The sequence below is a fragment of the Mustelus asterias genome, chromosome 24 (assembly GCF_964213995.1).
Source record: "Mustelus asterias chromosome 24, sMusAst1.hap1.1, whole genome shotgun sequence".
NCBI classification, from domain to species: domain Eukaryota; kingdom Metazoa; phylum Chordata; class Chondrichthyes; order Carcharhiniformes; family Triakidae; genus Mustelus; species Mustelus asterias.
Window position 1 is genome coordinate 51,704,317 of NC_135824.1, and position 14,556 is coordinate 51,718,872.

At 51.8% G+C, this 14,556-nt stretch overlaps 1 protein-coding gene across 1 annotated transcript in view; it reads left to right on the forward strand.

Moving 5' to 3' along the window:
- Positions 1-14,556, forward strand: part of LOC144511384 (transforming growth factor beta-1 proprotein-like) — a 53,524-nt gene that overhangs the window by 8,725 nt on the left and 30,243 nt on the right. Inside the window, exon 2 of the mRNA XM_078241687.1 lies at positions 10,318-10,463. Coding sequence (XP_078097813.1) covers positions 10,318-10,463 — 146 coding nt within the window. The remainder of the gene's footprint in view (positions 1-10,317; positions 10,464-14,556) is intronic.

Here is a 14,556-nt window from a genome sequence, read left to right on the forward strand (position 1 = left end):
GGAGGAAAGGAGAGGGCGCAGAATGTAGTGTCACCGTCACAGCTAGGGTGTAGAGAAAGATCAACTTAATATATGGTTGATGGCAGCACGGAAGAAGCTGTTCTCGAGTCGGTAGGTACGTGTACTTGGACTTTTGTACCTTTTTCCCGACAGAAGAAGGTGGAAGAGAGAATGCCCGGGTTGCGTGGGGTCCTTGATTTATGCTAGCTGCTTTTCCGAGGCAGCGGGAAGTGTAGACGGGATGGATGGGAGGCTGGTGGTGGACTAGGCTACGTACACAACCCTTTGTGGATTTTGGCCAGGACAGCGGGGGCGGGGGGAGGGAAGATGTTACAGAGAGAGATTGAATAGGTTGGGACTTTATTCCCTGGAGCGTAGAAGATTGAGGGGAGATTTGATAGAGGTGTATAAGATTTTGATGGGTATAGATAGAGTGAATGCAAGCAGGCTTTTTCCGCTGAGGCTAGGGGAGAAAAAAACCAGAGGGCATGGGTTAAGGGTGAAAGGAGAAAAGTTTAAAGGGAATATTAGGGGGGGCTTCTTCACGCAGAGAGTGGTGGGAGTGTGGAATGAGCTGCCGGATAAAGTGGTAAATGCGGGGTCACTTTTAACATTTAAGAAAAACTTCGACGGGTTCATGGGTGAGAGGGGTGTGGAGGGATATGGTCCAAGTGCAGGTCAGTGGGACTAGGCAAAAAATGGTTCGGCACAGACAAGAAGGGCCAAAAGGCCTGTTTCTGAGCTGTAATTTTCTATGGTTCTATGGAAGGCGGGGGGAGGAACTGCCTTGCTTCTCTCCGAGATGCATCCACCCAAACAGGCCGACAGGATCTCGGTTTAACATCTGACCTCGGGTGAAGCAAGGTGGCACACGGTGACCTGAGACAGGTCCTGCGGTGAGTGTGACGGAGTTGGAAGTAACGGCTGTCTGTGGAATCTTGGTTTCCAAAGATGTCCACTAGGGCTGGGTTTTCTTGCCTCGTGTCCGGGTCAGTTGTCGAACCAACCGCCAACGGATATGATTGGTCAACAACCCCAGCAGATTGTCATGTGACGACCAGGAAGGCAGAAGCACAGCGAGACTGACCTTGTCCTGTGATTCTTGCGCTGCTCTGAAGTAAATAATGACTCACGTTATCTCAATTGCCTGGGAGATGTTTGTGGATGGATCTGCCAAAAGAAAAACAGTCCACAATGAGATTCCAGCTCCAACATTACAAAGAGAGAAGCCTGTACCACCAGTAGTTGTATCTACAATCTATTATAAACTCCTCTTGGATTCGCACTCCCAGTTACGGGCTCTTTTCGACTTACCAGAGAGCTTTCCTCTCCCAGTTTCTGCACTCACTGCCCTGGCGTATACTCCCGCTGGGTTACACTAGATTCCACCAGCCGTTCTAGTAACTTGCCTATTGGGGGTCGTAAGATATAGGAGCAGGAGTAGGCCTTACTGCCCCCCTCCCAAGCCTGCTCCACCATTCAACATAGAACCATAGAAAATTACAGCTCAGAAACAGGCCTTTTGGCCCTTCTTGTCTGTGCCGAACCATTTTATGCCTAGTCCCACTGACCTGCACTTGGACCATATCCCTCCACACCCCTCTCATCCATGAACCCGTCCAAGTTTTTCTTAAATGTTAAAAGTGACCCCGTATTTACCACTTTATCCGGCAGCTCATTCCACACTCCCACCACTCTCTGCGTGAAGAAGCCCCCCCTAATATTCCCTTTAAACTTTTCTCCTTTCACCCTTAACCCCTGCCCTCTGGTTTCTTTTCTCCCCTAGCCTCAGCGGAAAAAGCCTGCTTGCATTCACTCTATCTATACCCATCAAAATCTTATACACCTCTATCAAATCTCCCCTCAATCTTCTACGCTCCAGGGAATAAAGTCCCAACCTATTCAATCTCTCTCTCGTACATGTTCAAGGCTGACAATTTCCTCTCCCACCTCCCATGGCCCTTGGATTTCCTTAAGTGCCCCCGAGCCACTTCAGCAATTCCTTACTTGTGAATTTATTTAGCGGGAGGCGTTAGCCTAGTGGTTCCATCGCCGGACTATTAATCCAGAAACTCGGCTAATGTTCTGGGGGACCCGGGTTCGAATCCCGCCACGGCAGATGTTGGAATTTGAATTCAATAAAAAAATATCTGGAATTAAGAATCTACTGATGACCCATTGTCGGGGAAACCCCATCTGGTTCACTAATGTTCCTTTAGGGAAGGAAGTCCTTACCCGGTCTGGCCTACATGTGACTCCAGAGCCACAGCAATGTGGTTGACTCTCAACTGCCCTCCAAGGGCAACTAGGGATGGGCAATAAATGTTGGCCCAGCCAGCGACGCCCATGTCCCACAAATGAATTTGAAAAAAAAAATTTACGGGCTATTCGACTGCGGAGACCGTCACAGCCTGCTGCCCACACTCAGCATCCACACACACAGCCTCTCTCTCCAGAACTGGTTACAGGCTGGCAATAGGACACAAGCTGATTTTCTTTTCCCCCCCGTAACTCCAGTGGCCTTTTGCATCTCCCTTCCTCCCCTCCCTTTCTGTTTGGGGGAGGTAGGGTGGGGGGGGGGCAGTAGGTCGCTGTATCAGAAGATTGTGGGTTTAAGTGCCTCTCTGGATGTAAAGTCCAGCCTGACACGCTGGTGCAGCACTGTCGGAGTTTCCGTCTTCCAGATGAGATGTTACCCTCACCTACCCTCCTCTTGTTGAATGGGAAAGATCCCAGGGCACTATTGTGAGAAAGGGAAGCAGAGTTCTCCCCAAGCGTCCTGGCCACTATTCATCCCTCAATCAACGTTACTAAAACTGGTAGATCACAGCGTTCATCTCATTGCTGTTTATGGGAGTTTATCCTGTGGGAGTCTGTCCAGATCACTGCTACACTTCCTACATCTCAGCACAGACTATGACAAAATAGTCATAGTCACAAGTGGCACCAATAAATAACCTATACTAAATATTAAGAAAAATTATTGGCTGGCACAGTGCCACAGTGGTTAGCACTGCTGCCTCACAGGGTCCCAGGTTCAATTACGGCCTTGGGTCACTGTCAGTGCGGAGTTTGCACGTTCTCCCCGTGTCTGCGTGGGTTTCCTCCGGGTGCTCTAGTTTCCTCCCACAGTCCAAAGATGTGCTGCTTAGGTGGATTGGCCATGCTAAGTTGACCCTAGTGTCAGGGGGATTAGCAGGGTAAATGTGTGGGGTCACAAGAATAGGGCCTGGGTGGGATTGTGGCCGGTACAGACTCGATGGGCCGAATGACCTCATTCTGTACTGTAGGGATTCTATGAGTCTATTTTAATAAGTAGGCTTACATTAACACTGCAATGAAGTTACTGTGAAAATCCCCTAGTTGCCACACTCCTGTTCGGGTACACTGAGGGAGAATTTAGCACGGCCAATGCACCCTAACCCGCACATCTTTCAGACTGTGGGAGGAAACCGGAGCACCCGGAGAAAACCCACGCAGAGACGGGGAGAACGTCTAGATTCCACACAGACAGTGACCCAAAGCCGGGAATCGAACCCGAGTCCCTGACGCTGTGAGGCGGCAGTGCTAACCACTGTGCCACCGCCCAGCCCTATGGCTTGATTGGATGTAACGTGCTTTGAAAGGCGCTGTATAAAATGCAAGTCCCTTTTCCTCAAATTCATCTTCCCTGGATCGATCTGATATCAAATGGCAAGCGACATTTGTGCCAAACAAGCGCCAGGCGATGACCAACAAGAGAGAATCACAACCATCACCCCTTGACGTTCAGCGGGTTCCATCGCTGAATCCCCCCACTATCAAAATCCAGGGGGTTACCACTGACCAGAAACTGAACTGGACCCAACTGTACAAAAGCTGTGGCTACAAGAGCAGGGAATCCTGTACAGAGTAACTCACCTCCTGACTCCCCAAAGCCTATCCACCATCTACAAGGCACAAGTCAGGAGTGTGATGGAATACTCCCCACTTGCCTGGATGGGTGCAGCTCCAACAACACTCAAGAAGCTCGACACCCATCCAGGACAAAGCAGCCCCGCTCGATTGCTACCCCATCCACAAATATTCACTCCCTCCACCACTGATGCACAGTGGCAGCCAAGATGCACTCACCATGTCTCCTTCAACCGCCCCCTCGCAACCTGCGACCATCGAGACGGATGGGTCAGCAGACACATGGGGGAACACCACCACCTGGAAGTTCCCCTCCAAGCCACTCGCCGCCCCGACTTGGAAACGTATCGGCCGTTCATTCACTGTCGCCGGGTCAAAGTCCTGGAATTCCGTCCCTAACAGCACTGTGGGTGTACCTACACAGTAAGAAGTCTCACAACACCAGGTTAAAGTCCAACAGGTTTATTTGGGAGCAAAAGCCACACAAGCTTTCGGAGCCTTAAGCTCCTTCTTCAGGTGAGTGGGAATTTCACCTACACCACAGAGAGTGCAGCGGGTTCAAGAAGGCAGCTCACCGCCACCTTCTCGAGGGACAATTAGGGATGGGCAATAAATACTGAGCCCATCGACCCCAACAAATGTAAAAACTATTCAGCAAGGATTGGAAAAGTACATTATCATGTTAAACTGATGCTGTGAATCCACCTGTTCCCCAGAGTTTGGAGAATGATCAAAAGTGAGCGAAGACGTTGTGAGAATTGACAGTGAGGGAGGAGGCCCCAGTTCATGAAAACATTTCGAAAGAACCATCTGAGGACTTTAGCCAGAGTATCACACATTGTAATAAACAGCCGGAAACTCTAACCTCAAGGGGACTGGTAGATTCTTTTGGAATTTTCTGCTTGTGTTCTGCGGTCAGTTTAAAAGCAGGAGGGCGATGAATCAGCTGGTAAATGAGTGACAAGTTTTGGGGACCTTCTGTATTGTTCTTCCTCCCTCTTGCTGCAGGGGAAGTAGATCGATTTCGGAAATCCCACAGAGACAACAGTTTGCAATGATACACCTATATGACTGCAGCACAATGAAATGTCGCAACGTGATTCACAGCTAATCCAACTAAATCAGCCACAATATTGGCTTCTGTATTGGTAATGCAGAGCTCCACCTAACCACCAGACTCTCTCTCTTCTCCTTGTCCAACATTCGGAATTGCTCAAGCTCGGAGTTTCTTCCAGTTCATAGAATCCCCACAATGCAGAAGAGGCCATTCAGCCCATCGAGTCTGCACCGACCCTCTGACAAAGCATCTTACCCTTATCCCCATAACCCCACACATTTACTGTGGCCAATGCACCTAACCTACACATCTTTGGACCCTAAGGGGCAATTTAGCATGGCCAACACACACTGTCCATAACCCCCCACACACCCCCAGCAACACACACTGTCCATAACCCCCCACACACCCCCAGCAACACACACTGTCCATAACCCCCACACACCCCCAGCAACGCACACTGTCCATAACCCCCCACACACCTCCAGCAACACACACTGTCCATAACCCCCCACACCCCCCCAGCAACACACACTGTCCATAACCCCCCACACACCCCCAGCAACACACACTGTCCATAACCCCCCACACACCCCCAGCAACACACACTGTCCATAACCTCCCACACACCCCCAGCAACACACACTGTCCATAACCCCCCACACACCCCGAGCAACACACACTGTCCATAACCCCCCACACACCCCCAGCAACACACACTGTCCATAACCCCCCACACACCCCCAGCAACACACACTGTCCATAACCCCCCACACACCCCCCAGCAACACACACTGTCCATAACCCCCCACACACCCCCAGCAACACACACTGTCCATAACCTCCCACACACCCCCAGCAACACACACTGTCCATAACCCCCCACACACCCCGAGCAACACACACTGTCCATAACCCCCCACACACCCCCAGCAACACACACTGTCCATAACCCCCCACACACCCCCAGCAACACACACTGTCCATAACCCCCCACACACCCCCCAGCAACACACACTGTCCATAACCCCCTCCCCCACACACACCCCCAGCAACACACACTGTCCATAACCCCCCACACACCCCCAGCAACACACACTGTCCATAACCCCCCACACACCCCCAGCAACACACACTGTCCATAACCCCCCACACACCCCCAGCAACGCACACTGTCCACAACCCCTCCACATCCCCCCCAGCAACACACACTGTCCATAACCCCCCACACACCCCCAGCAACACACACTGTCCATAACCCCCCACACACCCCCAGCAACACACATTGTCCATAACCCCCCCACACACCCCCAGCAACGCACACTGTCCATAACCCCTCCACATCCCCCCCAGCAACACACACTGTCCATAACCCCTCCACATCCCCCCCAGCAACACACACTGTCCATAACCCCCCACACACCCCCAGCAACACACACTGTCCATAACCCCCCACACACCCCCAGCAACACACATTGTCCATAACCCCCCACACACCCCCAGCAACGCACACTGTCCATAACCCCTCCACATCCCCCCCAGCAACACACACTGTCCATAACCCCTCCACATCCCCCCCAGCAACACACACTGTCCATAACCCCCCACACACCCCCAGCAACGCACACTGTCCATAACCCCTCCACATCCCCCCCAGCAACACACACTGTCCATAACCCCCTCCCCCACACACACCCCCAGCAACACACACTGTCCATAACCCCCCACACACCCCCCCAGCAACACACACTGTCCATAACCCCCTCCCCCACACACACCCCCAGCAACACACACTGCCCATAACCACTCCGAACGTTTGTGCCTTGTGCTACCAAATAAACCTGTTGGATTTTAACCTGGTGTTGTGAGACTTCTTACTACATCTTTGGACGCTAAGGGGCAATTTAGCATGGCCAATCCACCTAACCTACACATCTTTGGACTGAGAGGGGAAAGTGGAGCACCCGGAGGAAACCCACGCAGACATGGGGAGAATGTGCAAGCTTCACACAGACAGTGACCCGAGACCAGAATCGAACCCGGGACCCTGGAGCTGTGAGGCGGCAGCGCCGACCACCGAGCCGCCCCAGTTACATTTTGGGAATTCTGAAACCGTTATGCTTGTGCCCCGCCACATATTCAACGGGTGGGGAAGAGTCAGTCTCCGCTTCCTTGACAACACCTGGAACATGTGACTCCAGACCCACAGCAACATGGCCGACTCTTAAACTGCCCTGGGAAATGGCCTGGCAAGCCACTCCGTTCGAGGGACAGTTAGGGACGGGCAACAAAAGATGCCCACATCCCATGAACGAATTAAGAAAAAAACACCCCTAACTAATCAGCCTGGACTGTGACCCCGTGTTCAAGATTCCCCAGCCAGGGGAAACAACCTCTGAATGTGTAACCCTGTAAAACCCCCCTGGAGTTTTTGTTGGAGAATGGATACGAGCGCCTCTTGGGCCAAGTGGTCCTTGCCGTAAATTCTCTCTAATCGCAAACTCAGTGGAACCTTGGGGATTGAGAAACTTGGGTTTTTAAAAAAATATGTATTGGGCTGTTATGAAACAACTTGAGCGTTTAACCTTTGGGTATTTCCATTTCCGATCCTCACTTTGACTGATTGTTCGCTGTTTTTATTCCTTGTTGAAGGCGTGTGAGAGAAATGTGACTGCGAGTGTGCAGGCTGGGACCTGCCTTGTGGCCTCGGGAGACTTGTATGCAGTTGGGCCTCAGGCTTATCACACACCACATTACTTCCCCTTTCAGTGGAGGGGACTAAGGAAAAAAAATGCTACCTTGTTTGTCAGTCCCCTTTCACACAGCGGCTGGGAGCACAAGGAACAAGGCTTTCGCTCCGGATCGTACAGCACAGAGGAGGCCGTTCGGTCCATAGTGCCCGTGTTGGCCCCTTTGCAAGAGCCATCCAGTTCGTCCCCTGCAACCGTTTCCCTTGTGTGTTAGGACATGAATTATAAAAGCATGTCGGAGGGCTTTGATGAATCATAGAATCGAATCCTTACAGTCCAGAAGGAGGTCGTTCGGCCCATCCAACCAGCACCGACCACAATCCCACCGTAACCCCACATATTTACCCTGCTAATCCCCCTGACACTAAGGGGCAATTTAGCATGGCCAATCAACCTAACCCGCACATCTTTGGACTGTGGGAGGAAACTGGAGCACCCGGAGGAAACCCACGCAGATACAGGGAAAACGTGCAGACTCCGCACAGACAGTGACCCAAAATGGGAATCGAACCCGGGTCCCTGGTGCTGTGAGGCAACAGTGCCAACCACTGTGCTGCCGCCCTCAATGAACCTCCGGTTTATGTAAGGGATGGAAAAAAAAGATGAAAGTGTCCCTTTTTTAAAAATTCATTTATGGGACGCTGGCTGGGCCAGCATTTATTGCCCATCCCTAGTTGCCCTTTGGGGGGGGGGCAGTTGAGAGTCAACCACATTGGCTGTGGCTCTGGAGTCACATGTAGGCCAGACCGGGTAAGGACGGCAGATTTCCTTCCCTAAAGGGGCATCAGTGAACCAGATGGGTTTTTCCGACAATGGTTTCAGGGTCATCAGTAGATTCTTAATTCCAGATTTTCTTTCATTGAATTCAAATTTCTCCATCTGCCGTGGCGGGATTCGAACCCGGGTCCCCGGTGCATTAGCTGAGTTTCTGGATTAATAATCTAGCGATTAATACCAGTAGGCCCCTTTGTTCCTCGCTGTTGGTGTCTGCCAGAGCTGCTTTCACTTCTCAATCTCGTCACTTTTCCTGTAAATTACGGGTCAGAGGGCAACATTTGATGAGGGTTTTGCAAAGATTCCATTGCAAGAGGAGGGTTAGTGAGTGGGGACCCCCCCTCTCTCTCTCTCTTCCCCCCCCGCCCCCTCCAGGCCAGAATTCATGGAGGGCGCAATAGCTGCCGACTCTGAGGGATCAGGCACGTGAAGCGGCAGGCAGTATCTGCTGCGTCCTCACAAATCATTCAGCACGGTGGCACAGTGGGTTAGCGCCACTGCCTCACAGCGCCAGGGACCCGGGTTCGATTCCCCGCTTGGGTCACTGTCTGTGCGGAGTGCGGTGAACCATAGATGGTTAGCACCATGGGTACTTGTACATATGTCACTCTTGTTACTGTTGGGGTTAGGGTTGGGCTGTTCTACCTGTTGGTATTGTTCTGTGGTACACTCCGGTTGGCTCCGCCTTCCTACAGGAGTATAAAGGTCACTGCACTGCCTGGTGACCCTTTAGTCTGGGATTGTATTGTTAAGCAGTATGCTCCATTCTTGTTACTAATAAAAGCCTTTATTTCCCGGGTACGATCCAGCCTCCCGAGTGAATTAATCGCACATCACGGAGTCTGCACGTTCTCCCCGTGTCTGCGTGGGTTTCCTCCCGATGCTCCAGTTTCCTCCCACACTCTGAAATTCGTGCTGGGTTAGGGTGCATTGGCCGTGCTGAATTCTCCCTCAGTGTACCCGAACAGGTGCCGGAGTGTGGCGACTGGGGGATTTTCACAGTAACTCCATTGCAGTGTTAATGTCAGCCTACTTGTGACACTGTGAAATAAACTTTAAAATACTAATTAACAGGGTCTGGCAAACAAAGGAGGTAAAACAGCAGCAAAGGGTTCGCTTCGATATTGTTAGGATGAATCTGTGCTCTGTATCTAACCCCATGCTGTACCTGTCCTGGGAGTGTTTGATGGGGGACAGTGCAGAGGGAGCTTTACTCTGTATCTAACCCCATGCTGTACCTGTCCTGGGAGTGTTTGATGGGGACAGTGTAGAGGGAGCTTTACCCTGTATCTAACCCCGTGCTGTACCTGTTCTGGGAGTGTTTGATGGGGACAGTGTAGAGGGAGCTTTACCCTGTATCTAACCCCGTGCTGTACCTGTCCTGGGAGTTTTGATGGGGACAGTGTAGAGGGAGCTTTACTCTGTATCTAACCCCGTGCTGTACCTGTCCTGGGAGTGTTTGATGGGGGACAGTGCAGAGGGAGCTTTACTCTGTATCTAGCCCCGTGCTGTACCTGTCCTGGGTGTGTTTGATGGGGGACAGTGCAGAGGGAGCTTTACTCTGTATCTAACCCCGTGCTGTACCTGTCCTGGGTGTGTTTGATGGGGGACAGTGCAGAGGGAGCTTTACTCTGTATCTAGCCCCGTGCTGTACCTGTCCTGGGTGTGTTTGATGGGGGACAGTGCAGAGGGAGCTTTACTCTGTATCTAACCCCGTGCTGTACCTGTGCCGGTGTGTTTTGTGTTCAGCGCTCATTATTTGACTTTTTGCTTGGAATGGGGCAGTGATGAAATGTGATAATTTGGATGTTTTGCTGACCTGATCTCTCTGCTTTCTTGTAGATAGTGACTCCTTCCACAAAACCTACCAGTTCAACATCCTGTTCAATGCCTCCAGTCAGCCGCTCCTTCACCGGGCCGAGTTTCGTCTTTACCGAATGGCCAGGGACGATGCTGTGGTGACCCACCAGAGAGTGGAGCTGTATGAGGTAACAGAGCGATGCACAGCGCACAGCCTCCAGGCAATCTCTGCCACCCCCTTCCTTACACCCTGAGCATGCAGAAATAGCAGCACGTTCTGGGGCTCGGGTCACTGTCTGCGCGGAGTCTGCACGTTCTCCCCGTGTCTGCGTTGGGTTTCCTCCGGGTGCCCCGGTTTCCTCCCACAGTGCAAAGATGTACGGGTTCGGGGGATTGGCCACGCTAAAATTGACCCTAGTATCAGGGGGATTAGCAGGGTAAATGCGTGGGGTTACAGGAATGGGACCTGGGTGGGATTGTGGTCGGTACAAGACTTGATGGGCCGAATGGCCTCCTTTCGGGATTCTGTGATCATTCTCTTGTATCTAGACTAGATGCAGGGAGGACGTTGGGGAATCTAGAACCAGGGGAATCTAGAACCAGGGGAATCTAGAACCAGGGAACACAGTCTCAGGACACGGGGTAGACCATTTAGAACCGCGATGAGGAACAGTTTCTTCACTCAGAGGGTGGTGGACCTGTGGAATCCTCTACCACAAGAGGTTGTGGAGGCCAGGTCACTGAATATATTTAAGGAAGAGAGAGGTAATTTTTTTTAGATTTTAATGGCATCAAGGTCTATGGAGAGAGTGTAGGATTATGACATTGTATTGAGGATCAGCCATGATCATGTTGAATGGTGGAGCAGGCTCGAAGGGCCTCCTCCTGCTCCTATCTACTATGTTTCTATCCGCTGTTCCTGTAGAGGTGGAGGTACATATGGACCGTCCAGCACAGATGATGGTGAATTGTCCGCTGTGTATTGTAGGAGTCTAATCGGTTAGCTCAGTTGGCTGGACGGTTGCTCTGTGACGCAGAGCGATGCCAACAGCGCGGGTTCAATTCCCGTAACGGCTGAGGCCGTTCCGCAGTCCCTACGGAGCAGAAGGAGGCCACTCAGCCCATCGAGCCCGCACTGACTGCAATGCCACCCCAGGCCCTATTCCCGTAACCTCACATATTTACCCTGCCGGTCTCTCGACACTAAGGGGCAACTGAGCATGGCCGATCCACCTAACCTGCACAACTTTGGACTGCGGGAGGAAACCGGAGCACCCCGAGGAAACCCACGCAGACACTGGGAGAATGTGCAGACTCCACGTGGGCAGTGACCCGAGGCCGGAATCGAACCCGGGTCCCTGGCGCTGTGAGGTAGCAGTCACCGTGCCACCCATTCATTGACAACCTCGCCTGAGGTGTGGTGATCCTCAGGTTAAATCATCACCAGTCAGCTCTCCCCCTCAAAGGGGAGAGCAGCCTATGGTCATCTGGGATTATGGCGATTTTACCTTTTATTGTAGCTGTTGAAATGCTGCCATGGAGATGCACACCCACACAGAGGAATGACATTTCCACTGCCCCTGTTGCTCATTAATAATATGACCCGGGCTCGAGCAGAGAGTTATCGCCCGAGTCACTGTGTGTCTCGTTTACTGTGTGATGGCGTAAGCCTGACCCCCTTCCCTGCTGCTCTCCATGTTGACACCTCTGCAAGGGACAGGGTCCCTGAGGGGACAGGCTGGATCCCAACCAGACTCTGGCACACAACTGGCCTCCTATTTGCCGTGGAGGCTACCTGGCGTTTTGGCAAGAGCCACCTTCCGCGGTGGCTGCGAAAGTCTGGCGCCCCATCTCGAGGCTCCTGTCCTCCCGCATGGGTTTCCTCCGGTTTCCTCCCACAGTCCGAAAGACCTCCTGGTTAGGGTGCATTGTAAGAAGTCTCACAACACCAGGTTAAAGTCCAACAGGTTTATTTGGTCGCAAATACCATAAGCTTTCGGAGCGCTGCCCCTTCGTCACACACAGTGTGACACACAACGTGTGGCGAAGGAGCAGCGCTCCGAAAGCTTATGGTATTTGCTACCAAATAAACCTGTTGGACCTCTAACCTGGTGTTGTGAGACTTCTTACTGTGTTCACCCCAGTCCAACGCCGGCACCTCCACATTAGGGTGCATTGGCCGTGCTAAATTCTCCCTCCGTGTACCCAAACAGTGTGGCGACTCAGGGATTTTCACAGTAACTTCATTGCAGCGTTAATATAACCCTACTTGTGACACTAATAAATAAACTTAAATTGTCTGAGCTGTCTAGATCTGCCGCCCTTCACTCTGCCTCACAATGTTCAGCATTTATGTTCCCGCTCGCAGACTGGCTCGTGCGTCTTTACAGATGTTTGAACAGCATGTTTCTACACGAGCGTGATCTCAGTGGATTCCAAAGCTGGCCGAGTTTTTAATGCCCGCAGTTTTTGACGTCTTGTTTGACATGTTTTTGCACCTGCGCAGTTCCATTTTCCACAGTTGGGCTGCTTGCGAAATGAGGCCAGCTCGTGAATCATCGCGATTGAAGTTCAGGTTCTGAGGGAAGGAAACCGAGACGGTGTCGAGAGCAGGCCCACAAGCCCTTTGAACTTTCACACATCAGCCCGTCTTGAAGATTGTGGGTGGCAGGTGGCCTTTTGACCCCTTGAGACCTGAGTTCGAATGCATTGCATTGGATAGCTGAACGTTTGGCTGGTTTCTCTCGGTTTCGGTTTTAGTTGAAGGGGAAAATTGCAGAGCTTGGGGTCCAGGTAGCAGAAGGCAATGGCGTGACAGGGAAAATTGGGACTGTGCAAGAGGCCTGAACGTAGAGAGCTCGGGAGGGTTGTAGGGCTGGAACAGCTGGCAGAGATAGTTTTCAGTTTTATTTATTAGTGTCACAAGCAGGCTTACATTAACACTGCAATGAAGTTACTGTGAAAATCTCCTACTCGCCACACTCTGACGCCTGTTCGGGTACACTGAGTGAGAATTTAGCACCTAACCAGCATGTCTTTCGGACTATGGGAGGAAACCGGAGCACCCGGAGGAAACCCACGCAGACACGGGGAGAAGGTGCAGACTCCGTACAGAGAGTGATCCAAGCTAGGAAATGAACCCAGATCCCTGGAGCTGTGAGGCAGCAGTGCTAACCACTTAGAGAGCTGACACTAAGGTGGCCGAATGCAGATGCTCCAAAGTATGATGCGGTGGGTGGCACAGTGGGTTAGCACTGCTGTCTCACTGCGCCAAGGGACCCGGGTTCAATTCCTGGCTTGAGTCACTGTCTGTGTGGAGTTTGCACATTCTCCCTGTATCTGCGTGGGTTTCCTCCAGGGTGCCCCGGTTTCCTCCCACAGCACAGCCTTCAGAGGGGAAGAGTTCTCCTGCCTCAGGCCTTGTATGTATCCCACATCACCACAACAACGCTTGGTGCCTGCTGTAGAGAGGGCACAGGGCCCAATATTTACTCGGTGGAGGGGGCAGTAGATTCTCACGACAAATTACAAAGGAAATTAAGTTTTGGAGGCCAACACCCAGTTGAGCTACACTGTCCCTACCACAGAACCACCCCTGGGGTCTCCCACATACACAAAAGGTCTGCCAGGCACAAACCTGGTCTCAGTCAGGCTGCAAGGCCCAGGCTGCACATATAACCTCGCCTTGTCTAAATCTTGTTGGCAATCCCAGAACCAAGAGCGTGTGTGCGCCACGCTCCCTCTTGGCTCCAGTCGAGCGCCTGCTGAGACGGAGAATCCCCATTCACGAGCCATTGTGATTCTATGATTTGGAACAGGTTGGGCTTAGAAATTCGTCGGACAGTCAAAGGAGGGAGTTGCCAGGTTTAGTGGCTTGGCCTGCGCACAGTGATCTCAGCTGGGTGCAGCTGCTGAGATGTTTCAATTCGTAGGATCATGTGGAACACAAGGAGACCATTCAGACCACTTGGATCTGTGCTGGCCCTTTTGAAAGATATCCAATTAGTCCCACACACACTGCTGTTGGGCCAGAACTTTTCTTTTTCTCTCTCTTTCAAGAATTAATCTAATTTCCTTTTTGAAGTCGCTGTTGATAGCGATTGCACAGAAACATTTCTCCCTAATCACCCTTCTTGTTTTTGTCAACTACTTCCAATCTGTGTCCATTCTTTAGTGTGTGTGTGTGTGCATGTTAGTGGAAACCATCGCAGCTAGAACAAAGTTCAGAACAGCACAGGAACAGGCCCTACGGCCCACCAAGCCTGCACCGACTCAGCATCT